At 43.2% G+C, this 27,005-nt stretch overlaps 1 protein-coding gene across 1 annotated transcript in view; it reads left to right on the top strand.

Moving 5' to 3' along the window:
* Positions 1 to 5,377: 5,377 nt before the first annotated feature.
* Positions 5,378 to 27,005, top strand: part of LOC147901335 (uncharacterized) — a 45,219-nt gene continuing 23,591 nt past the window's right edge. The window contains exon 1 of the mRNA XM_087375453.1: positions 5,378 to 7,513. Within this exon, the coding sequence (XP_087231579.1) occupies positions 5,499 to 7,412 (1,914 nt within the window). The 5' untranslated portion in view covers positions 5,378 to 5,498 and the 3' untranslated portion in view covers positions 7,413 to 7,513. The remainder of the gene's footprint in view (positions 7,514 to 27,005) is intronic.

Here is a 27,005-nt window from a genome sequence, read left to right as displayed (position 1 = left end):
ATGTTGCAATTCACCAAAACTACTAGTAACCCGTGTTGACCAAGATGTTGGGCATAGTCCAAAAGGATTCATGCCATTTGTGGCATGCACGAGATGCAAGTTACGTAGTTCCTCTACAAAGTCTTGCCATGTGTGATTTATGTGCTTCCATGGAGCACAATCAATAGAAATACTAAAAGTATTATTGGTGGAACAATGTGTAGCATCCCATATCATCAATTCTTCTATGGACTTGCACCTAAACATATGTTGGATCCTATTAATGATAGGAAAGTGTCTCAATACCTTTGATTGGATGGTTTGGCCTTCTAAGTCCTGTCTATACAATAAGAGCCTCAATGTTTGGACAGTTAAATGCATGCTAAAAGAGTATGCCATCATTAGGACAAGCATGGATAGTATTGAAGTCCATGCCAATACTAGTTTGACATCTTCTTTGCTTCATCTCTTGTAGGTGGCATAGTACTTGGTTTTGGCAACATTTTTTGGAGCAACTTGTACCAAATCATAATCTCACACAATGTTAGTAACATGATGTTGATGATTGATAATACCCTAAACCCTAAATCCGATACCCTAATCTTGAAACTCCAAACTCTAAACTTACCTTAATAAAGATGAGACACTAGTGTCTAACCACTCATAGGATCAAAAGGCAAGCCCATAGCTCTGACATAGATGCACCTTCATATAATGGGGCTGATTTCAATTCCGTCATGTTGACCTTAGACTCAATTGTGATATGTACATGCTCGGTCATGCCTCTAAAGATTGCATCCATCATGCCCTCCATTCCCTCATCCTGGACATCAAAAAAGCTATCCTGATGTGTCCTCAAGGACGTCATATTCCTTGTTTGGCTCCAAGTGTGATATTTATCCATCCCCAACATCTTTATAAGCTCGCCTAAACCTATTCAATAAGATATCCATCAAGTCATCTCAAGCTCTCTTGACCTACACAATGAGAAACATACATGATCTATCATGTTTTAAAGATAGGATGGAAGTAGGTACACATGTAGATGGAAATATGAAACTCACTCATTATCAAAGTACCATCTAGAATTTCAAAATCATCCCTCATAACTTCCCATAGTCTCGAATGTGTTACATGACAAACATGCTCACATCAAATCTATAGCCTACATAGTGTGCACAAACACGCTTCTCTTCTCTTCTTAAGCAAGAATGAAAGAAGAAGATGAAGAAAAGAGGGTTGGAAGAGAGAAAGATCAAGATGGAAAAAAAGGAAGCTTGAGGTACCTTGAATCTCCTCTTACCTTATCTTTTGGAGCTCCTCTCTCTTTATATTACATGAAAGAATGAAAGAAACAATCATTGGGGCAAGCACACATTGGAAAAGAGAAAGAAGTGGAGAAAGAGGGAGATTGCTTATCTTTCTCCTTTCAACTTGTGGCTTGCTTGCTCTTCTATGCTCCTCCCTTCTTTTTTGTACTATATAAATCTGAGGATGTTTTTGTGTTAATTTTGTAGATATCTCAATCTATTTCTCTATCACTATTTAGGGAAGCTCTTCATATTCTCTCTTCAAGCAATGTGTATTCTCTTTCTTGCCTATCTCCTTTCACTCATGTCAAGTTTCTTTCACTAGAAACACATGCTATTGTAAGGCCTTGTTTTTTTGTTGGCATGTGAAACTATGTTGTCTTGTAGGTCATATGGTTCAGTCCTCCTCTTGGTCTATTCATCCTTGTGTATCTCAGATGGGTCTTAAGTAGCTTATTGAGTTCTTTTAGAGCGGCAAGTTATGCTATGACTCACATGGGCACTAGGGGGTCTATTCACCACCATAAAATGCCTCCATTTGAGATGTCATCTAGGGGCCTCCACATCACCATCATAGAGAGGACAAGAGGATGACTAGGATGATTAGGACCCATGGAGAGGACACTTACTGTGGGGGGGGCAAGTGATGTTGTTGAGTATATGCATGTTAGTTGCCATGATATGCAACCAACTAGTGGGATGGCAACACAGTGTAGCACTACCAAGAAAATCACCCACCCCTATCCCATCATGCACTGGACATCTCACACGAGGACCCTAGGAGCTTGGGAGTGACCTAGACTCAACCTAAACCTATCGGGCACACAAACTATGGTTCCAAGGACACCATTTTGGAAACCTTATCACAAGGGTCCTATATATTTTGTGATCATGAGCATTGTCTTTTCCAAGGACATATTTAATATATGGGACATATCAAGCTACTGATAAGAAGGACTATGTTATAAACATGCTCCATAGAGAGCTTTTTTATGCCAAAGCACCTATAGGTTGATAGGATGTGGATGGTAGACCACATGCATCTTATGATGGTTCATCATAGGTCAGAGATTTGCTACGCAAAAGATAAACTACCTATTGCAGACTCATGTGGTTGGTGTATGCCAAAGAATGATGAATATAACTATGCTTATGCACATAATACTCAAGCTCTCTTTGACAAGCTTGAGAGCAAGGGAGTACCGATGCATCTATGTTCAAGGTAAGTATTTGGCGGCCCTTACTTTCATAACATAACTAACTTGCCCTTACTTTCATAACATAACTAACTTCTTTTAAGTTACATAAGGTTGATGTACTTAATAAAACTTATCCACTGATGTTGCATGTAGCCTACACAGTTGTGTTGGTAGCTCTAGAGAGGACGAGGGATCTGTTCGAGGAGACATACATGACATAATAGTTTTGTGTACATGCATCTCAACAATAAAGCAACCTCACATCTTGGGGGGTCACTCAACAATATGTGAATATAGTACGTGTTCAATAGGATGGGCTTTTTAATTTCCAAAACTGTAAAAACATTATAAAAGTACACCTATGGAAGGGGATTTTGAAGAAAATCCGTAAGCTTGTATATAGAAAAGGGTTTTTTGAAAGGCCTAAAAGTTACATAAGGTTATAGATAATGGGGTTTTAATAATACCCCTTGAATGCATGTGCTATGTGGAGTTTTCATGCAATGAATCCCCTAAGCATTCCCTAAAAGAAAGCTTTTGTACCTAAGAAGGGGTTACGAGTGGAGTGGGTTAGTAGACCTTTAGAGGGGACCTTTGTGAACAAAAGTCAACAGCATGAGTCTAAAAGTAGATTGATGAAGAATAACACTCATATCTAATGACAATAAGAATGATGGGTTGGAGATGAAGAACATAATAAAAATAAAGGTGGCAATAATGCATAATAATTGAGGATAAGAGAAGGAAAGATGAAGAGGCCTTTGACTAAAAGCAACAAAAATGGAATCATGCATGGCAATGATTAAATCAATAGCTTATGTAATATTAGTATGATGACTGTTGATATGACGCTGAATTCATATTCTTTGGATTCCATTTGTTATTTTCTTGGAATAAAGACTATAGAGATATCAACATGTGGCATAAATCAACTCGTTACTCATTGATATTGCTTTGGAAGTTCTGTGTCATATTAGTGATAAAATAATTTAAAACCTTAAAGTCGATAAGGAATATGGAGATATTACAATGGTTGGGCCATAACCCTTGATTGACTCTTTAATCTTCTAGAGTTATCCTAGAAGGTCATGTCTAATAGCCATCACTTTGTCAGGGGGGTCCTGGAAATGTGCCTAAAAGCATAGTCTCTCTAGTTGGGCTAGAGCTCTCTGCCCTCACGTAAGTCGTGCCCTAGTTGCGTGAGTCGTTGTGAGACTAGACCCACAAAGGCTGCCCCTAGGTAAGTGTACGACTATACAATCTCCATGGGCTCCCCTTGGTAAGTGGAGATGTGCCGGTGAAGAATGGCTCGTGAGGTGTTGAAAATCATAACCTTGGTCTTCCCAAGGTCGACGGTCACTCGGCTCAAAAGTTACTAGACATTCTGGAAAGGTTCTCCTGTTGAAGAAATAGGATCAACAAGATTGCAAAAGCACTATGGCCCTACTTTTAATGGAACGGAGAGTAGATGGATAACAGGAAGACTAAGCTAACTTGAACATTTTATAGTTAACCAGCTCTATTAATTAAAAAAAAACTCATTTAAAACAATATTGACCTCCTTAACAATTCGGCTTAACTAAATGCAAATGAACAAGGTGGCAAGACCACTTTGGCCGTGCTTTTAGTGAAGCTTTTAATAAAAGGAAGAGTATACCGATCCCAAGAAGACTAAGCTAACTTAAACATTTTAAAGCCATTTAAAACACTAATGACTTACTTAACAAAGTAAGCTTGATCAAGTACAAAACTAATGGCATCCTTAAAATAAAGTAACTCATTTAAAACACTAATGACTTATATAAGAAAGTAAGCTTGACCAAATATAAAAGAAAAACATGGAAGGCCCAAAAAACACCTTCACAGGGCAAAAAATAAGGCTGGATTCACATTTGTTCGCCATGTCCTTGGGGGGTGCTTTTTCTAGTTTTTGGGTGTTGACATTTCACACACCCATAGGACGAGGCAAACACCTACGAAGAAGCTTCCTGCCATTGTGCATAAGCCTGATTAATTGCATGCACAATAAATCTATTTTTTTCTTGGGCAACCTTGGACTATTGGACTAGAAAAAATGGAGGATGGGCGCTTGTACGAGGCCATTTAGGCCAAACATCCGGCCGTGTGTGAAAGGTATAGCAAGTGCCCAATCTAGGATGTTTTTTTTGTGTGTGTGTGTATTATTGAAGTTGAAGGTGCCAACAACGCCCCCATATGGGGTGGCCTTGAGCGGCCTCTAGGGCTTGAACTTAGGACTGGCACATGTACACCCACACGTTTTAGCCACTTGGTCTAAACGCATTGGCGCCCAATCCAAGTTGGGAGAGAGCAATTGGAGTAGCAAAGAGAATATCTCGAGGGTCCTGCCACTCACGTTCTGAGGAATTAGGTATCCAACCATTTAAAAAAGGAATCACCCTAATAGGGGATTTCCCAAGAAGTTGCCACTTATTACTCATATCGAATTACCGAGGAAGAAGTGGATTTGAGAGCAAAGACATTCCTTGAATCCTACCGAAGGCTGGGTTCACACCAACCGGATGCCCAACTTTGCAACAAGGGAGTTCGAGTGATGATGTGGCTCAAAATCACTTGATATTGAGTTGTGGGCATGAAGGAGAGGGTGTCTAGCACGCCCACCTCCCTCCCTCAGGCGCCCGAGGGCTCTAGACACCCACAGCAGCACGAATGAGAAGGGACCAATACACGGTGAGGCATGAGTTATGGGCGTGAAGGGAACGAAGGGTGTCCGGCACGCCCACCTCCCTCCCCCTGGTGGGCGCCGTCGCCCAAGGGCTGTGGACACCCATAGCAACACGAATGAGAGGCGACCGCCGAGTATGATACTCGGTGAGTAGGTATAAGGATTTGTTTGTGGGAAGGGAGAGATTCAAGTTCTTGGATGATGAAGTGAGGGTTTAAGGATCGTCAAGGGTTTAAGGAGATGAGCGATGACTGTCCTTCCTCGTCTGCTCATGGCAACACCAAGCTCTAGCCTCTACTTCCCACCATGTTTTCCTCCCGTCGAACATGTTTTTGTGCAGTCGCACGGGGAAATCTACGGGGAAAGAGTATCCATGGAGGTGCTTTTGGTCTTGAGTTTGGCTATGGCCTTCGACGTCCCAACAGTCGATCGAGGAAGAAAAACTTGGAGCAATGGAATCACTTCCAGGATTGGAAGACCATCGAGCAAATCCTGCAGATCCTTGAACGAGGTTCGCCCGGCCCGCTCCTCAATGAAGCACTCAGTCCATTTGCTGCCAGTGTCTCACCCTACCTTGTTCGCGTAGTTCTGAAACGTGCTGCCAGTGCGGCCGTTGCTACAGGTTTTTTCGGCTGGGCGGGACAGCAACGAAACTACAGGCACAATGTCAAGTCTTACACTACTCTTATAGACGTCTTGGGCCAGGCGCAAGATGTCCGTGGTATTTCGCGCTGTCTAGCGGACATGCAAAACCAAGGAATAGCTGGGGATGCGAAATTGTTCAATACCCTGATCAGGATTTACGGTCGCTTGGGCATGTTGCAGGAAGCCGAGAGAACGTTCCAGCATATGAAAAGTGTTGACTGTCAGCCCTCGCTTTTCTCATATACTATCCTCCTCCATTGTTTTGTGAAAGCCAAGTACATCAAGAGGGCCGAGGAGCTTTTTAAAGAGATGGTGCATACGGGCTCTTCGCCTGACAAAATCGCTTACACTGTTCTGATCGATGGGTACTGTAGGGTTGGAAGGCTGGAAGATGCTCTTGAACTCGTAAAAGAGATGACAGAAGCAGGATTCATCCCTGATAAGGTGACGTACACGACCGTTGTTTGTGGATTTTGCGATGTCGGCAAACTTGCCGAAGCTCAGTGGCTCATTAACGAGGCTGTGGAACGTAATGTGGACCTTGATACTCCCTTTTACAATGCTCTGATGAGTGGATTTTGCAAGGCATCTCGTTTTGACGAGGCTACCAAACTTATACATGTTATGGCTTCTAGGGATTGCGGACCAAACTCTGTCACTTATAATACCTTGATAGATGGATTCTGCAAAGCAGGCAGAATAGATGATGCGGCTAAGATCATAAATTTTATGGAGGAGAAATATAATAAGGACGAGGATTGTGCACCCACTACTCCTACGTTCTCTATATTGGTGGACTATTTTGCCAAGCTAGGCGATGTCAACAAATGTTTTAAAGTACTGGAGAAGATGAATGCGTTTGGCTGTGTTCCAGATGTCTGGATTTACAACACACTGCTTTCTGCTCTTTGTAGAGCAGGCAGACTGGAGCCAGCAAGTCAATTGTTTGAGAAGATGGTAAAGAGCAGTGCTGCCCCTTATGATAGCATCATGGAGAATATTTGCAAGGGACTTTCTTTAGTTGAAGCCTATCAGACTCTAGTAGATGTGATAGAAAAGGGTCACAAGCCAGATGTGGTGACTTATAGCATACTAATGAATGGGCTTCGTAGAGCTCGCTATTTGGAGGAGGCACTCGAGCTTGCTAAGAAGATGGAGGAAAGAGGCTGCACATGGAATGTTGTCGTCTACAACATTTTAATAGTTGGTCTTTGCAAGGCACATCGAATACCAGAGGCAGGGAAGCTTTTGACGGAGATGTGGGATAGGGGTTGTAGTCCCAATGTAATATCATTTACTGCTTGTATTGGTGGTCTTTGTATGGCTGCTGATGTAGTTGAGGCATTCGAGGTGCTAGATTTGATGGTGGAAAGGAATTGTAGTCCAGATGATGTGACATATGGTGTGATCGCAACGTCACTTGCTAAGGCAGATAAGATACAATCTGCCTGCCAGATTTTGGGCGACAAGGTAATGCAGGGTCCTGGTTCCATGACTGAGATATACAAGAAGCTACTTGATGTCCTCGCGAAGGCTGATTCAAGCTTATCCCGAGCTAAAAAATCACAGGACTAGTCACTAACGCGTATGAAGCACAGCTCGTTGAAAATTGGCAGATGCAAGTGTATTGGGTTGGGAGGAGAGCTTCATGTTTGGACTGCTCAGAAATGGCCAAGGTGTGCATTATACGTGACCAGGGTTTCGGCATCTGTTTTTGCACTCGTCTTATAATTTAGTTGAAATTGGTTAATTGATAGGCTGGTATCTAATGCAGCCATGAAATCCTATGCAATATAGCAGGAGATGTGAATGTACCCAAATGAGTGCTCCATTAAAAGATAGGTAGTTATAGTTTTTAATTCGATTTCTGGTGGTTAAAGGTATGTAGACAGACATTTTGGCTCAGCATCTTTCGATGGCTCTTGCATGCTATAATATTTTTTTGGAGAGAGTGCTCTATCCACCTTAGCTCTGTGCATTCATGCTTGGCATCTCCTTTGCAGCTCTTTCTTATTCCTTGCCTCCCTCTCGCCTTGAGCTCTAGGCATATCTTGGCATCAACTTCTCTCGATGCTAATGCCTTTTCTGCCCTCTGATTCCTTGAACATTATTTGTTGTGTGGGCATACTGCTGAAGTCTGTATCCCCTCTTGTCACCTTTGCTCTTCTTGATCTGGTCCTCACAGAAACTCAGTACAAAGACCTTCTATACTATGGTCTACATCCACTGTTGGGCGCTGATGACGTCAGTGGGGATGTCATAGTAGCTAGTCCCTGCTATGCATGATGGAGTTTATGGTTTTCAACCTTGTGAGTGACTATCATGAGATTGAAACTGCACTATGTTGTGTTTTTAGAGGATAAGTTTGGGAATGTTCCTGGATTCATCTAGGTATATAAATGGATGCTCAAGGTCTATACCCAGCATTGGGCGCTGAGACATCAAGGGGATGCTATAGTAGCTAGTCCCTGCAATGTGTGATGGAGTTTATGGTTTTCAACCTTGTGAGTGACTATCATGAGATTGAAACTGCACTGTGTTGAGTTTTCAGAGGATGAGCTTTGGCACATTGCTAGATTCATCTAGATATATTTCTTGCCGTTTTAGCAGACATGCAAAGTTCTCCTTTTGAAGTTTTTGTCCATGTTCATGCTGTTGTTCTATCTTAAGTGGTGTGTTGCACTATCAGCTAGCTTGTAAGCATTTTTTGCTTGGAAATACTTGTTTGGGAGAGACTAAAATAAAATTATATAGTCTTCACAAGTAGTCGTAGCTTGAATGAAGAGAATGTGGATTATTTTTTGATTAGCCTTCTCCATTAGTGCTATGTATGATAAGATGTTGGACATCTGGATGGGTCGGATGAGGTGATTGCCAATGCAAGATTTTGGACACTGTAGTTTTGCTCCTAGTGAGTTGCTGGATGCCCGTCGTTTGTGGAGCGTAGTGGTTCATTGGTGTCCGTCTACCAGATTTGACCTCAGAGAGGGGGCTATGTAGCATGGTGATGTAATTACCACAGAGGATAGCGGATCTTGTAACCATGGCAGATCAGTTGGATTTTGATATCAGTACAGGACCAGACCAGAGGAGTTTGCCATGCGCATGTTGCTTGGGAGCTTGCACTTCAGGTTTCGAGTGATCATAATGAGACGGTTTGTGCCAAGAGGAGGCATCTTCCGACAATACACGTGTCGGTGTTCAACGATGGTGGTTCACGCGATGGATTCCTTCATATACTCCAACGGCACACCCAGCTTCCTGGAAATGATGCTACATCTAGACAGATATCATAGAGCAAGGTTGATAAAGTATGGTATGGTTTGCCTACCACGGTATCTAGATGGACCAGCTTCCCTCCTTTCAGTACAGTATGGATGCACTGATCGTGTTGATCCCACGTGATGAGATTAATTGTATCATACGGTTAGATCTCCTCCAGCTCCATACATCTCAACTTGGGGGTGGTCAGGAGTTGCCACCAAGATCCAGTTCTATCACGACCACTTTTTGAGAGTATCGGAGGATGGACTCATCATCAGACCCCCAGTACCCTCGAGAACAAAGGATGTTGGAAATGGATAGGTGACCTCCCCATTTGTAAGCCCCCATGTAAGGAGAGCATTGGGGAGGGTTTGGAAGAGTGCCACATGGGCAGAATTGTGGCTGCCATGTGGGCATCATTCCTAGAGAGAGAGAGAGAGAGAACTATGGGGCTGCCACATGGGCAGCAAATAGACTGCCATGTGGCAGCACACCTCACAGCATACCTGGCAATGATGGCGTGGACCAACAACAACTGTATGGCGATGCTGGCAGTGGATGGCTAGAGCAGGATCTAAGGGTTGGAACATGCCTGAACAGATGCAGGACCAGCAGTACTACATGGAGGACAGAAGGGGCAAAGAGAGGAGCAAGGGTGGTTGGCCCCTTGCCCTTATATAGGGGCTGGTTGGGCTTGCCAACCAAGTCGGCCCACAGACCAGCAAAGGGGCTGGGCCCGTGCATGGAAATTGGATGTGGATCCATTGGCTTGCTGCTTTTTGAAATGCCGGCAATCTTGCTTTTTGTGCCCCTGTTCATGGCAAAAGAAGCAACGGTTCTCTTTGGCATAGGTTGTTCAGGTGGCTGCATCCAAGTACCCTCCATAGCCGTTGCTGTCTTTTGCTGGCCAGTTGTTCTTCTGTTGCCCCGTGCTAGCCTTCTTTCCTCCATCTATGGCTGCTAAGGACTCCAGGGGCTTCTTACTGTTGAACGGCGTGGGTCCTTGACCCTTGTGCTTGAGCTCAAAGTTCTGAGCAAGCTCGTATGCACCCTCATAGTCCCGTGGTCGAAAACTACGGACGTACCACTGGATGTCTGATCGCAGCCCATGAAGGAACTTGCTCAGCTTCTGATGCTCCTCTAGCTGCAATTGTATAAACACCTGAGTGAACTTATTGGCATAATGATTCAAAGTCTCGGTGTCTCCCTGGCGTAGCTCATAGAACTGACCCTGGAGCTTGCCCAGGTACTGTGGTGGTAGGAACCGTGATCGAAGATCTTTCATGAATTCTGTCCAGTTGTAGAAAGGTGTCTCCTTGTCTGCATCATAGTGGTTCTTCTGCCACTTGATCCACCAGATGACCGCATCGCCTATGAGGTGCATGGATGCCAAGATGAACCGCTCGTTGTCCTTCGTCGGCATCATTGAAAAATAACTTTCGAACTGATTGAGCCATGAAGTTAACACTGAGGGTTCGTGCTTACCATTGTACCGTGTGAAGTTGAGCTTCCTCGGAAAAGAAGGCTTGGCTGGAGGTAGAAGTCTCTCCTTTTTTCCCCCCTTTGGTCTCGAAGTAGAGCCTGTTCTTCCTTCTCTTCTCAAGCAGTATATTCTCGGAGCTCCTTAGCCTTCTAAGCCTTGCGGTCTCGGAGTTCCTTGGCTTCTCGAGCCTCTCGATCGTGTTCATCTTTTGCTTCTAGAGCTGCCCTTTCGGCTTCTCGAGCTTTCCGATCGCGCTCTTCTTTTGCTTCTCGAGCTGCCCTTTTGGCTTTTCGAGCTTCTCGATCGCGTTCTTCTTTTGCTTCCCGAGTTGCCCTTTCGGCTTCTTGAGCTTCTCGATCGCGTTCTTATTTTGCTTCCCGAGTTTTTCAATCGCGTTCTTCTTTTGCCTCCCGAGCTAGCCTTTGGTGGCCTGCTCATGATCTTCCCGCATCTTCTGAAGTTGGGTCATGCGGGTGAAGAGAGCTTCGGACTGTTGTTGGTGCATCTGCATCATAGCCTGCAACATGGCTGTCATGGTAGACATGGAAGTGTCTGCAGGGTTTTGTGGTGGGGGAGGCACCGAACCCTCCCCCCCTGTGTTGGTCTGCTCATTGGTGCTCATGGTGTCCTTACCGGATCTTGTATGGACCATAAATGATGGGGCTGTCCCTGACCTCTTGACTTTTGAACGAACTTTCCCCTCACACCGCAAGGTGTAAAGACCTATGGGTGAAGACGGGAGCCGGCCCGATGCGCAATGAAGTAAGGCAGGGAGCGGCTAATGGAGTATGGTACTACCGCTAGTCCGTGGTACACGCAAAATTTAACAAAACAAATGTAGGATAACCCTCTGTTAGGAAAGAATCTGAAGCTCAACCCTCTGCCTCAGGAAAGAATTTGAAGCTATGATACCAATGTAGCAGGATGTAGACTATCCTCATTCTCTTTCCTGCTCAATACTAACTGCAATTGCAAGATGATGCTCTCCATACACAAAGTGATGCTGTGGATGTGAGAGAATCAGAGGGAGAGAATGTAGTGGACTTCCGAAGAGGAAATAGATACAATTGAATAACGAATGCCTAAAGGGCTGAATACAAGTGTATGACGGGGCTGAAACCCTCACTGCAAAACTGAAAGACTAGAATACCTAGAGGAGGTGAGATCCTTGAAGAGGTTGAGGCTACCTTGTTGGTCTGCTGCGGGGAGGCCTGGGCTGTGCTGCTCTGAAGGCTTGAAGGTCTGAGGAGTGGATGTGAAATGAAGGCCAAGGGGATGCCTTTTATAGGCCCCCTTGGGCCTCATAATAGACCGACTAGGATGGCTGACCGTACTGTTGCCCATACTGATGTGGCGCCTTTGCCGCGATTGCAGCTGTGACTATTGCTGCGCGGGCTGTTGCTAAGCTGGCTGCCTGCGTGGTAGTCCAGTATGGCCACGGGCTGTGGATGCCCGTGACACGGTTGCTCCACATAAATCTCTGCCTTTAAATCTCCATTGAGAAAGGTAGATTTAACATCCATCTGGTAAATGGGCCACTGCTCATGAGCTGCAACAACAGCTAATACTGTTCTAAGAGTGGCTATCCTGGCAGTAGGAGCAAATGTGTCATCATAGTCAATCCTTGATCGCAATGAGTATCCTTTAGCCACAAGTTGGGATTTGTGCTTATCCATAGTACCATCTTAGAAATACTTGGGGTCTTGTAGACCCATTTGACACCAATGATTGAACAGTGCTAGGGCGCAGTACTAACTCTCGTTCTCCTACGTCTATTGTTCCTAAAGCAACCCCTTTTGAGACCTACTTTGGAAAGAAGCCAGATGTATCCTATTTCTATGTGTTCGGGTGTGATGCCTTTGCTCACATTTCGAAGAAGCAAAGGGGGAAGTCAGAGGTGAAGTCAACCCAGACGATCTTTGTCTGGTACAATTCCCAATCTATAGGGTACAGGTTGTCCAAGAGGGAGATTATCCTCAGCAGGGATGCTATCTTCGATGAACAGATTGCTTCTTCGATGGTTGATGTCGACCCACCTCTTATCCCAGAGACCGTGGATGATGATAGTAGTGAAAGTCATCAACCAGCAGCACGAAGTAGAGAGCCCGGCCAAGGCTGGCAATAGGTGTAAATGCCATGACTTACTGTACCAATTTGAACCACCTGACCGGTAGCTTTATGCCGGACCTCCACAAAGTGTTCATCAAAGAATACCGTGGTATCAAGATGGCACATCGCATAATCAGACAACAAATTGAATCCAAGAGAGGGAACAAACAAAACACGGGAAGAGTTCATCCCTCCTTTGCCATTTGGAATGATGTTGAGGTTGCCTTTGTCATGACAAGAGAAATGATTATTTAGTTAATTAATAGTCATTAGAACCTTATTATTGTTAGGCGTCAATTTGATGGTGCGGTTATATGTTTGTATTTATGATCGATCAAGCGGTGTGAATAGTACCGCCAAACTATGTAACATTGGCCAATGATTAGTAATAAAGATGTGCACACACGTGTCTAGGTCCTAGGGGCAATAGGAAAGGGAAGGGTGCATTGAATGGTAGGTGCATGGATCATAGGATAAGGGTAGGTGTAAATGGGGAAGATGGAACTTGAGTGATCTCAAGGGACATTAATGAAAGGGTATCACCCTTCGTTGTTAATCTCACGTAGCATTCTCTCTACCACATTGCATTCATCCACCGCCTCTCTCCCACCTTGCATGTAGGTTGAAATAGGAACATGTACTCTCACGAGGGCGCTCTTCCCCATTGGAGGGCCAATTGGCATTCAAATTCTGCATGCATTGCACACATTTGCATTCTCAAAAAGTTTGGTTCTTCACATTTGGTATCTAAGCGGTGACAGTTCATGACCGGGACGGGAGGAGAGGGAGGGAGCAGTGCGGGGGCGGGTAGAGGTCGATGCGATCAGGGAAGAAGTGAGCAACAGCGTGTGAAATTGTGGCGGGCGTGACGATGGTAGCACTCGTGCATTGCGAAAAGGACGCATGAAGCGACGGGCCGGCGTACAAAGTGTGAATGTACCCTTTAAATTCTTAAACCGTGAGGAAAAGAGACCTCCCCCGTTCTCCCAAACGGAAAGTTGGATCGAAACAAGATTTTAAGGGGGTGATCCACCCACCAAGTACCCCCTATAACGGTATTTAGAGCCCCAATCCACTCAAAATTAGTAGCCCGAATAGAGTGTACCAGTTTACAGCAGAAATACAAAAAGAAGAGCGTAAAAGAGAGGGAAGAAGAGGTCATTTGAAGAGGTTTTTGGACACAAGCGAAGCGGGAGTCGGTTGCCACATTGCATCTGCAAAAGGATGCTCTAATGTGGCGGTCTTTGTCACAAACAGGAAAAGAGCCTATTCATGAATGGGCTAAGTTTGTGGAGCAACTGAAAGCCACTTTCACGCAATATAAATCTTCTATAATAGCCAGCATGTCCCATAAAGACCCGTACAGCTTTGGAATTTGTAGGTGGAGGCAATTCCATGATGATTTTCATTTTATCCATGTTAGTTGCAATCCCATGTTGACAAACGATGTGTCCTAAAACAACTCCTTGGATGACCATGAACTGGCATTTTGTTGGATTTAGGGAGATGCCATACTCCTTGCATTTGATTAGTACTTTTATTCCCTTTCATTTTAGACAGTGTAACATCTAATTTGAGAACTGTAACCTCAAAAAGAGAACTCTAGGGGAATCTTTGAAAATTTCCTCTTTTTCATGTGAATTTTACGTTTATTTGAAAAAGATGGCCTTTTTGCGCGATGGTTTTTGAAAAAATTCATAAAAACCGGCATGAAGAGAACCTAACCTTTCGTTGGGAGAGGTTTAGGCAGTTCGATAATGAGAGTAATGCAGATTTTACGGCCATGTTTTGGAAACTCTCTCTAGAGTTACCCGAAAAGAGTGAGGAAGATGGAAGAAAGAAGTATTTAGCAGCCTTAAGCCCAAAAGTAAGATACGAGGTTGAAATGTTTAGCCCGACCACACTTAAGGACCTCACTAAGCTGGCTGAAATAGACGAGAGGGAATTGAATCCTCGTAAACTATACAATAAGGAGGGTGGGTCAACATCTAAGACCAACAACATACCCACTTTTAGGAAACCAAACCGGTTTAAGAATAATAAAGGGAAGGGTAAAGCTCTTGTAAGGAATGTGAACAGCCAATCACGTCCTGGATGGGCGCCATTTCCTTCTATGACGGACGAAGAGAAGAAGAATTTGATTAAGGAAGAAAAATGTTTCGAGTGTAAGAAACATAAGCTAGGGCACGAATGGCATAAGTGTCCCGTTCTCTTGGCTAAAATTGCCAAGACGAATTCAGTAAAAAGGAAAGCCAAGGAATCCAAGCAGGAGGGTGAGGCTTCTACCTTGTCACCCTCGAAATCTACTGTGACTATTGAGCCAATAGTGAATGCTGTCCATTCAGCCAGTACCTTTGGGCCTCATGATCTTTTAAAGGTGTATGGATTCGTGAATGGATAGAGAATAGTGGTTCTCCTAGATGATGGATGTAATTATGACTTAGTGAGTGATAGATTGGTAAAATTACTCCATCTTAAACCAGAACCTATAAAAAAACATGTCACTCTCAGGAGCTTTTAGGGGACATAATGAAGAAGACACATCCATAGTATGGAATGTTCCTATTCGTATATAAAAATATAGAGATCGAAGGGATTTTCTAGTAGCTCCTTTACAAGACGTTGACATGATTCTAGGTAAACCATGGCGGTATGATTTTTAACCCTGCTATTCATCCTCATACTCATCATTGTTGCTTTGTACATAAGGATGAAAACATATGGATCATAGGGCATCGAGATGTGTGTACAATTCCATTGATTACTCCTACCCAAGCGAAAAGATTGGTTAAAAGAGGGGTAGATTGTAATCTTGTGTATATATAGGATTCACGATATCTTCATATCTCAAAAGAAGATCAGGAGAGAAATGAGTTCCTTAGAGCTTATGAGGATCGATTTTCAAGAGATGACTCATTCGAATTGCCTATGGAGAGAGAAGATGATCATGCCATAGACTTAGAGCTCCATGTAGAGCCCCATACAGGATGAACAGGTGTCACCACAATGTAAATATCCTAAGTCAAAGTACAGTTGACCATTTATTTGATCATAATTAAAGAGTTTTATATGTATTAATTATGGTCAAAGAGTTATTTTAATGGTCAAAGGATTGACTACGGTCAAAGATACTTGACTCTAGTCAAGTATAACCTGACTTCGGTCAAGGAGACTTGGTTTATTACCAAGAGGGTTAACTGCGGTTAACCAGAGAACCACAGAGCTGACTACGGTCAGAGAGTGTTGACTTCGGTCAACAAGACTTGGCATACGCCAAGAGGGTTAACTCCGGTTAACCAAGATGTGCCAACTTCGGTTGGAGAGACTTGGCTATAATTAAGGCGCCTCGACCTTTGGTCAAAGCTCTTTAATTATAATCAAGAGTGTTGACTCCGGTCAACCAGAGAATATATATATTTATTTGTATATATATTTGTTTAGATGTGCACATGTGTTCAGTGGGGACGCCCACCGTGACTAGAATTAGTCCACAGTGTGTTATTTGCATGCAAAGCGCTAACAATGAATGGGTGCCATGGTGGTGCGCTTTATTTTAATTGTTGCAGGTACTAGGAAGAATTATTTTTCCTAAGCGTAATGGGAGCCTGACAAGCATCTAGGAGGCGGTTCGTGTGACCGAGAGCTTTGAAGACTCCAGAATGGCCCTTAGTGGCTTGTAATAGGACTTAGTCTAGATTTTAGACAAGTGGCATGTTGCCAATTTGAATTGAGCTTGAAGCTCTTGTAATAAAGTGGATTTTTCACGTTTTGAAATGTAGAGGTTTCCAGACAGCTCTACGCTGAACTTCTGTAACAAATTTTCTCTCATGAATAAAGACCTTCGGGGGGGTCCAGCCCGACGTTTTGTCCTGGGCCCTAGTGCATCTTCAGAGAGAGGGAGTGAGGGAGAGCTTATGAAAGCACAATTACTGTCTTTTTGAGTGGTAATGGCTGTCTTTCAGTAACGAGTCGGTTTCATTGGTATCAGAGCAAGGTCTGCTCTTTTTCTCAAAGGAGCACGGTTCGAGATTGCAAGAGTGGATTGGTGTACTTTGATAGCCCATGAAGGTCACAAAGTGCTTGACGGAGATAATATCTGGGTCGCATAATTTATGTGTGTACGCGGTGCACGTGCGACGCAGAACAGGCTGAGAGTATCGTGAAGGCTGACGTAAATCATGAGCTAGTGCAAGGATTAACCTTGTTGGCGAGTGACAAAATTTTCTGCCAAGGTCGGTATACCCGTGAAATTGTGTGCGATTCCTCAAACATGGCGATAAGGCATGTGCAGACAACGGACAGCTGAACGAATGCCTTTCCATGACAAGCGATGCCCTGAAGAAGTCATGCGCTAGGCGGCCCGACCAAATCCTGCAAATTGTTTGACGGGAAACAGCGTCGAAGATATCTTCACGTGGGTACATTCTGTTGTCAAACGGAAGAATTTCCAACGGGATTTGTGTGTATCTTAAAGAGGTGGTCTCGACTCTCCAGAAGGCTGGCTGACGTACCTTCACGCAGAGATGCAAAAGCCGCGACGCGTGATCCTCTCGACGGAAATCTTTGCCAAAGTTTGCAGAGGTGACGTGGCACAGGTGTACACGTGGCGCTGACATGGCAGGCTTGACAGACAGCTGACGTGTCAGCCAGCAGGTCCAGCTGACGTGGCGTCCACACATGCAGTAGATGACGTGGCACTGACACGTGGCAGCCAGCCTGGTTGACCCGTGGTTAAGTTAACCTTGGTACAGTTAAATTCCTGGTTGGTTGACCTGTGGTTAGTGAAAATGTGGTTAAGTTAACTACAGCTAGTTAACTTTGGTTAGCTGAACCAGTATCTAATTAGTTCAACTTTGGTCCAGTTAATCTGGCCTAACCAGACCAGTTTGGTTGGTGTGACCAGTCCAGTTAGTCCAGTTGCAAACTAACCAGACGAAAACCAGTTAATCTGGTTAGAGTAACTAGTCAGTTACTCCATCTGGTTACTGTTCTTTAAAAAAAAAAAAAAAAAAGGACAGTTGCAGAGACTTTCTGCTAGCAATTTTCACCTGCTTGTCAAACTTTTACTGTCAGAAAAGCAGCAGAAAAACAGAGAAAGTAGATTTCTACTGTCAGAAAAGCAGCAGAAAAGCAGAGAAATCAGAGATTTGCAGAAAAAGAATATGCATGCCTTTGAGCAGTGAAAAGAGGGAAAAACAGATGCCTTTTGAAGCCATCTGCAGCAGCCAGAAAAGGGCAATATAATTGTTGATGCTTTGGCAACTGTGTGGGTATATGCCTTGAACTGACAGCCAGTACTGGCATAGATTGTGAATGCAAAACACCACTTGTTGAGGTATTTTTTCTGTTGGAAAAGCAAAGGTAGTTGTGCATCAGTTACCTACACGGTGTGTGAAATCTGCAGATCCCAGAATATGGATCAATCACCTATCCAGTGGGATTCACAAGATAGGGATGTACATCCAAGACAGAGAAGTGTGCCGCAAACTCAACAAGAATTTGAACAGATGGTACGCACTCGTATACAAGAGCTGGAAAATCTCAAAAGGGATCCAAGGGCTCAGCATTTGTTTCAAGCAGAAGCTATGCCTAATCCAGTATATGACGTGCCAATGCCAGAGGCACACTCTCGTGTACAGTCTGAGAAAGAGAGATCTCATAGGAGACGGTCCCATAGTAAAAAGAGATCGAGGCATCATCACCAATCTCCTAGTCCATCACCGTCTACCTCGAGTTCGACTTCTGTGTCTTCTTCTTCCTTATCAGATAAACCATCCAGGAAAAGAAGAAAACACAAGAAGTCTAGAAAGAGAAAGACGTCCAAAGAGACCAAGGAATTTAAAGAGGGAGGAAAATCTGTCAAGTTTATGACCTACAATGGACAGTATGGTCATACAGACAAAGCATTGCAGTTCATCAGACAGTTTGATGCTGCATTCGGTACAGAAAAATTTTCAGAATCCTCCAAGTTAAGAATGGTCAGCTTGCACTTGACAACAACAGCTAGTGCATGGTGGAGTGCACAGACCACAGATGGGTCAGCCCCAAGGAAGTGGAAGGACTTCAAGAAAGCCTTCTCCCAAGGAATTTACCAATATATCATCTATTTACCGAATCATTATTCCCAAGTATATTAGTGAAGAAGCTTCGACAGACCAGCAGTTTATGCTTAAACAGTTTAGAGACCATGTTCTTCAAGACTGGGACAGCTTGCATATGGATGCAGGAGATACAGTGGATGGGTACAACCAAAAGTTTTGGGATGCTTATTTGCAGGTTGCACCTTTCAAAAAGATCTCCAAAGGCACCCAAATGAGAAAATACAGAGCAGGTCTCACTCCAAGAATTCAGGCAGTAGTGAATGCTTTGGGGGCAAAGAATATTCAAGACCTTATGCATTCAGCTTCAGTAGCGAGTCTTGTGCCGCTACAAGATCCATCTACAGTGCCATCTTTGCATGCAGGACGTGCTGATAAAAAGAAAACTGATTTTTCAAAATCAGACAAGAAAGAGTACCCCAAGGCTGAAAAGAAAGGGTTTCAGCCTCAGAAGCCGAGGGGTACTCAGTTTTCAAGAACTTATAAGGGCAAATCTCTATTCACCCCTGAATAGATAGCGGAATTCCGTAGAGATGGGAAATGCTTCAGGTGCGGCAAAGAGGGGCATGTGGCTGCCCAGTGCCCAGAAAAGCCTTCAACTTCGAAGGGAAAAGAGGCAGAGAAGCCACGAGGACCGCAAAAGCCAATGGCGGGGGAAATTCCTGACATACTAGGTCATGCTTTGAACCCAGAAGAACGAGAATTGCTGCTATCATGGGGCAAAGTTGGAGACCAGCAAGTGCTAATTTTATTTGATCCAGGGGCTATTGATAATTTCATATCAGAGGATCTAGCCCTGAGGCTGGGAATAAAGACGGAGGAGTTAGGCAGGGCTTTGGATGTCGATCAGATGTTCTGTGGGAATCCTGTGCCAGTTACTCCCTTGATAGGGAAGCTCCGTCTTCATGTTCAGAGTTATGTGGATCAGGAAGACTTCTTCATTTCTCCACTGAAACATTATGATGTAGTTTTGGGAATGCCTTGGTTTCACCGCAAGGCAGTGAAGTTGACTCTTCTTGAAAGAGTGCTGGAGTTCGTGCATAGAGGGAAAAATCAGCGTTTAATTGCCAGGAATAAAGGGGACACTATCCCCATTGTATCTGATGTTACATGTGGTAAAGCAATAAAGTCTACAATTTCTGCGTACATGGTTTTTGTAAAAGAAAAAGAGAATGATATGCATGCTGAAATGAATGATGCAGACAAAGATAAGTTTCAGTTTCTTATAAACTTTAAAGATTGCTTTTCTGATACTTTACAAGGGGAGTTACCCCCAGAGAGACCAGAAGATCATCAGATAGAGTTAATGCCTGGTAGTGAGCCACCAAACAGACCACCTTATAGAGTCAGTGCGACTCAGAGAGAGGAGATTATGGATCAGGTACAGGACTTGCTGTCCAAAGGGTTGATTCAGCCCATCTCGTCTCCTTTTTGTTCTTCTGTACTGTTAGTACAGAAGAAAGATGGTTCATTCCGTATGTGCGTCGATTATCGCGCACTGAACAAAATGACCATATGGTTCATTCCGTATGTGCGTCGATTATTGCGCACTGAACAAAATGACCATCAAGAATAGATTCCCTATTCCGCGCATTGATGATGTGCTGGATCAATTAAATGGAGCTTCAGTTTTCAGCAGGATAGATTTAAAGAGTGGCTATCACCAAGTGAGGATACAGCCTCAGGATGTGCACAAGACAGCATTTCGCACTACATTCGGGTTGTATGAATACTTAGTGATGCCTTTTGGGTTGACAAATGCTCCAGCCACATTCAATAGAATGATGGATCGCATCTTCCGAAAGTACAGGCATTTTACGGGTACTTTCTTTGATGATATCTTAGTTTTTTCTAAGATAGAAGAAGAGCACAGAGAACATCTTGCTATAGTGTTTCAAGAGCTGAGAAATCATCAGCTCTATGCAAACAGCAAGAAAAGTGAATTCTTTTTGGAAGAAATCCACTATTTGGGGCATATAATATCCAAGAATGGGATACAAATGGATCCAGCGAAGATCCGTGCCATTCAGGAATGGCCAGAGCTGAAAACTGTGCATGAGGTTCGAAGTTTCCTAGGCCTGTGTTCTTACTACAGAAGGTTTATCAGACATTTTGCTGATATCGCAGCTCCATTACATGACCTTACTAAGAAAAATGCAGCCTTCACATGGGGGTTATCACAGAAGAAAGCATTCAATACACTCAAGGAGAAGTTGACTACAGAGCCTATTCTGGTAGTCCCGGATCTTTATCAGTCTTTTGATGTTGATTGCGATGCTTGTGGAGAATGTGTTGGGGCTGCATTGCATCAGAATGGTCATGTAGTAGCCTATGAAAGCAGGCGACTTCGGGATGCAGAAAGATATCTAGGAATCTATGAGAAAGAGTTATTGGCTGTAATTCATGCCATCCATACATGGAAGCATTATCTTTTGGGTGCAGATTTTACTGTCAAGACAGATCACCAAAGTCTGAGATACTTTTTGACTCAGACCAAGCTTTCCGAGAAGCATATGAAATGGGCAAACATGCTGTCAATGTATCATTTTCAGATTGTCCATACTCCAGGAATTCGGAACAGAGTGGCAGATGCCTTGTCCCGAAGACCCCAGGTCAATAATGTGACTATTGCTTATCACCAGGACCTGGAAGGCATGAGGGAGCAATATGCTCATGATTCAGATTTTGGTGAAATTTTACAGCAAATGCAAGAGGGGCAATCCACCAATCACTATTCCCTGAAAGATGGGTATTTAATGAAAGATGATTGCCTATGCATCACCCAGGAGATGAGGAAAAAGATTTTGGGGGAATGCCATGCACCTCCCTATGCTGGACACAGAGGAATTACAGCAACAACTCTAGCACTAGAGAGGTATTTCTTTTGGCCAGGGATACGGAAAGATATACATCAATTTGTTACTGAATGCCTTACGTGTCAGAAAATGAAGTATGATAGACGGAAGGCACTTGGCCTACTTATGCCTCTTCCCGTGCCTCAGGCACCATGGGAAAGTATTACAATGGACTTTATTTTTGATTTGCCGAGATCAAAGTCAGGGAATGATGGGATTTGGACTATCATTGATAGATTCAGCAAGCAAGCTCATTTCATTCCGGTTCGCAAAACCATAAAGGCAGATCATATGGCTAAGCTTTTCATGGCACAAATTTTTAAACATCATGGTATGCCTAAGTCCATTGTTAGTGATCGAGATCCCAGAATGACCAGTCTATTCTGGAGAGCTTTATTTGATAACATGGGGACGAATCTGAATTTTTCGTCTTCTTTCCATCCCCAGACAGATGGTCAAAGTGAAGTAGCAAATTCTACAATTTTGGATATGCTGAAATGCTACGTGGGTGACCAAAGTTCAGACTGGGAAAAGTACCTACTGCTAGTAGAGTTTGCTTACAATAATACAGTACATAGCTCTACAGGGAAAGCCCCTTTTGAGGTCATATATGGGAAGGTGATTTTGCCACCTATATTGAGGACCAAAGATGAAATATTTGCAGCTGATCAGTTTGTGAGAGACCTCCAGACAGCTTACAGCCAAGTCCGGACAGCAATTGAAAGGTCTCAAGAGAAACATAAAAGAGCTGCAGATAAGTATAGGAGACAGTTGGATCTTAAGGAAAGGGACTGGGTACTTTTGAGGTTTGAAAAAGCTAGGCTCCGCAAGTTTAAAGGCAAACAGAAAGTGTATGCAAAGTTATCTCCCAGATACTATGGCCCTTTTAGGGTTACACAAAGAATAAATGAGGTTGCATACAGATTAGCATTGCCAGAGCATTGGAGGATTCACAATGCATTCCATGTGAGTCTTCTAAAGAAATTCCAAGGACCAGAGCCTACAGAACCAGTATCAGAGGATCCACCAGAAGTGGATGAGCTGGAGGAGATCCTTCAGCCAGATCAGATTGTGTACCATACTGTGCGTAAAGGCCCTCAGGGTAAGTAATTTTACAGGTATCTTGTAAAATTCAAGAATTATACGGCATTAGATGCCAAGTGGATGGACGAAGACATGTTATCCGACCATCCACAACTTTTGGATGTTTACAAGGAAGCTTTTTAGTTGAGGTCAACTGAATAGAAGCCGAGGGGATGTCACCACAATGTAAATATCCTAAGTCAAAGTACAGTTGACCATTTATTTGATCATAATTAAAGAGTTTTATATGTATTAATTATGGTCAAAGAGTTATTTTAATGGTCAAAGGATTGACTACGGTCAAAGATACTTGACTCTAGTCAAGTAAAACCTGACTTCGGTCAAGGAGACTTGGTTTATTACCAAGAGGGTTAACTGCGGTTAACCAGAGAACCACAGAGCTGACTACGGTCAGAGAGTGTTGACTTCGGTCAACAAGACTTGGCATACGCCAAGAGGGTTAACTCCGGTTAACCAAGATGTGCCAACTTCGGTTGGAGAGTTGTGCCAACTTCGGTTGGAGAGACTTGGCTATAATTAAGGCGCCTCGACCTTTGGTCAAAGCTCTTTAATTATAATCAAGAGTGTACCGTACTTTCCATCCTTTGCATTGCTGGAGTAGTAAGAATGGAGAAAGTCCTTGATGTAGGTGGTCAAGATAGGACTGTCCTCCAAGGATTTGAGGCTCTCATGCAAACTGCCTAGACCCCGTTGCTCTAAGTAAGATGTTGCTTCCTGGGAAAGAGCATAAGTCGATGTGGGTGGCCAGACAAGTTCCAGTGATTGGGCCTTGTTAACGGTGTGTGTGTGGGAGAGAGATCTTTTTTTTATACATCCTTTGAGAGTGTGGAATGAAAGTATGTGGTACAATTATTCATGCAATCATCTATGTGTCTAAGCGAAAGCGTGTGAGTGCAACAAAGCTTGGCGGGCGGGGACTTGGGCGATCTGTAAAGACCCTTAGGGTGCCTCGAGGCCTTCCCCTTAGACTGGTGTCTAAGAGCAGCAAAGGCATCTCCACCATGCACGGCACCTTTCCAGGAGGCACCGCCTTCCGATGACACTTGTAGGGGGTTCCAAACATCCGGTTCTCTAGAGTCGATGACATGTCGGTAGAGCATCAAACATGTACGTCGTGTCGCCAAAGCGACCCTCCAACTCCACTCGCCATCGAGTTTGATGCGATGATGCCTGGCAAGATGTATTATGTTACCTCCCTCATCCAAAATCCAAGGTATGGGGGGACAAGGTCCATATAGAATATGCATAGATTTCCTTTAAAAAATTCAAATAAGCAAGGGAAGAATATGAAAATCTCATGTTCCCCTCCCTCAAAATATTCAGTATATACCTTAAAAAATATGCAAGATTTTAAGATACCTTGAAAAATATGCAAGATTTTAAGATTTGTACATATTTTTTCATAATATGTGAGGCCCAAGTGGGAGGTTCTTTTGATGGGGGGGGGTAAATTTTAAAAATACACTCATTCATCACTTCTGAGCTCTAGGTAAAATCGATTAATGCTACCTATATGTGCGGAGACGTACATATGCAAGTGAGTGCTCGTGATACAATCTAATCCTAACTAAGGAAGGCTTGGTTTCCCAAATCTTCATTTTTGTCGGGGATGGCTTGCGTGTTGATGTAGTAGCGCTTCAGTCGGCTACCGACTCCATCATGACATGCCAAACACGATAATTGTTTCCGTCCAGTTGCCGGTCAACCAGAGAATATATATATTTATTTGTATATATATTTGTTTAGATGTGCACATGTGTTAAGTGGGGACGCCCACCGTGACTAGAATTAGTCCACAGTGTGTTATTTGCATGCAAAGCGCTAACAATTAATGGGTGCCATGGTGGTGCGCTTTATTTTAATTGTTGCAGGTACTAGGAAGAATTATTTTTCCTAAGCGTAATGGGAGCCTGACAAGCATCTAGGAGGCGGTTCGTGTGACCGAGAGCTTTGAAGACTCCAGAATGGCCCTTAGTGGCTTGTAATAGGACTTAGTCTAGATTTTAGACAAGTGGCATGTTGCCAATTTGAATTGAGCTTGAAGCTCTTGTAATAATGTGGATTTTTCACGTTTTGAAATGTAGAGGTTTCCAGACAGCTCTACGCTGAACTTCTGTAATAGATTTTCTCTCATGAATAAAGACCTTCGGGGGGGTCCAGCTCGACGTTTTGTCCTGGGCCCTAGTGCATCTTCAGAGAGAGGGAGTGAGGGAGAGCTTATGAAAGCACAATTACTGTCTTTTTGAGTGGTAATGGCTGTCTTTCAGTAACGAGTCGGTTTTAACAGGATAGAAATAGAGGAGGTAGAAAAACAAGTTGAAGATCTATTGCAAAAAGGCCTGATTCAACCAAGAAGTTCTTTCTCCATTTGGAGCACCTGTATTATTGGTCAAGAAGAAGGATGGATCATATCATATGTGTATAGATTACCGTGCTTTGAATAAACTTACGATTAAGAATCGGTATCCGATTCCAAGAGTGGATGATTTATTGGATATGCTTAAAGTGCTAAAGTTTTTAGCAAATTGGATTTGAAATCTGGTTATCATCAACTTTGGATGAAAGATGAAATGAACATAAGACTACTTTTCACACTCTCATTGGACATTATGAGTTTTTGGTCATGCCTTTTGACCTAACTAATGCTCCAGCCTCTTTTAGTAGGCTGATGAGAAGGGTTTTGCGTCCCTACTTGGGAAAATTTGTCATAGTCTTCTTTGACGACATTTTAGTTTACAACAAGACTGAGGAAGAGCATAAGGATCATCTTGCTAAGGTGATGGAGCTCCTAAGGAAGGATCGATTGTTCCTAAATACCAAGAAGAGTAAGTTTTTCAAGACACAAATAGAGTATTTGGGACACATTGTGTCTACTGAGGGAATTCGGGTTGACCCTAAAAAGGTCAAAGCCATAATTGAATGGCCAATACCTAAAAATATACATGAGCTGAGATCTTTCCTAGGGATGTGTAGTTATTATCGCAAATCCATTAAGAATTTTGCTCGTCTTGCATCTCCACTAACAGATTTGTTGAAGAAGCATTCCTTGTATGAGTAAAGAGAGGTTTACCAAGTAGCTTAAGAGAACATTGGTCACTGCACCAGTGTTAACACTTCCGGATATGGACAAAGAGTTCTTTGTTGTATGTACGGATGCGAGTGGTACCTCGATTGGGGCAGTGTTGATGCAAGGAGGGCATCCCATTGCTTATGAGAGTAGAAAGCTTCAAGGGGCTGAATTGAAATATATCACGTATGAGAAGGAGTTACTGGTAGTCATTCATGCTTTAAAGTCATGGAAGCATTATCTATATGGTTCTGCTTTCAAGATTAAGACTGACCATCAAAGTATCAAGCACTTGTTTTCTCAACCCATTGTTTCTTCAAGGCAAATCAAATGGGCTGAATATATTCAATCCTTTAGGCAACCAAATATTGAATGTCCGCCAAGAAAGGAGAATTTAGTAGCTGATGCTTTGAGTAGATGGCCCCAAAGTTAATGACATTTCTGTGATTAAGGAGAAATCATTAGGAGCGATGGTTGAAGCTTATCCTTTAGATGAGGACTTAGCTGAAATTTTCAACGTAACGAGGTCGGGGGTTTAGAGGCTTATTCCATCATGGATGGATACTTATTGTTGGAACGTGCCATATGTGTACCAAAAACATTTCGGTATCTAGTTATGAGTGAGTTACATGCGAGTTCATATTCTGGACATAGAGGCATTAGAGGGACCATTGATAATATTGAGAGGTACTTCCATTGGCCTAAACTTCTTTGCGAAGTTTAAGCTTTTGCTCAACAATGTGACGTATGTTAGCACATTAAATCTGACACAAGTAAGACTGCTGGTCTTTTGCATCGTTTGCCTATTCCCTCTGAAAGGTGGGAACACATTACAATGGATTTTGTGTCAGGTTTCCCCAAGGTTGGTCAGTTTGAGCAGATTTTCACTGTTATAGATAGGCTGAGTAAACAGGCTCATTTTATTCCTTGTAAAAAGGAGTTGTCTGCTCTTGAAACAGCAAGGTTATTCATTAAGGAAATCTTTAGGTTACATGGGTTACCAAAATCTATTGTATCCGATAATGATGGCCGTTTCATTAGCAACTTTTGGACAGCCCTATTAGAGAATCTTGGAACCAAAACTGAAATTTACTACAGCCTTCCATCCTCAAGGAGATGGACAAAGTGAGAATTCCAATCAAACCATAATTACTTTACTTCGAGCATTTGTCCATGACCAACCTAGAA

The sequence above is a fragment of the Dipteris shenzhenensis genome, chromosome 6 (genome assembly GCF_047967505.1).
Source record: "Dipteris shenzhenensis isolate YYH24624 ecotype China chromosome 6, Dip_SZ_1.0, whole genome shotgun sequence".
In the NCBI taxonomy this organism is placed as follows: domain Eukaryota; kingdom Viridiplantae; phylum Streptophyta; class Polypodiopsida; order Gleicheniales; family Dipteridaceae; genus Dipteris; species Dipteris shenzhenensis.
Note: the sequence above shows the minus strand (reverse complement) of the source record. Positions and strands in the feature narration are given on the sequence as shown.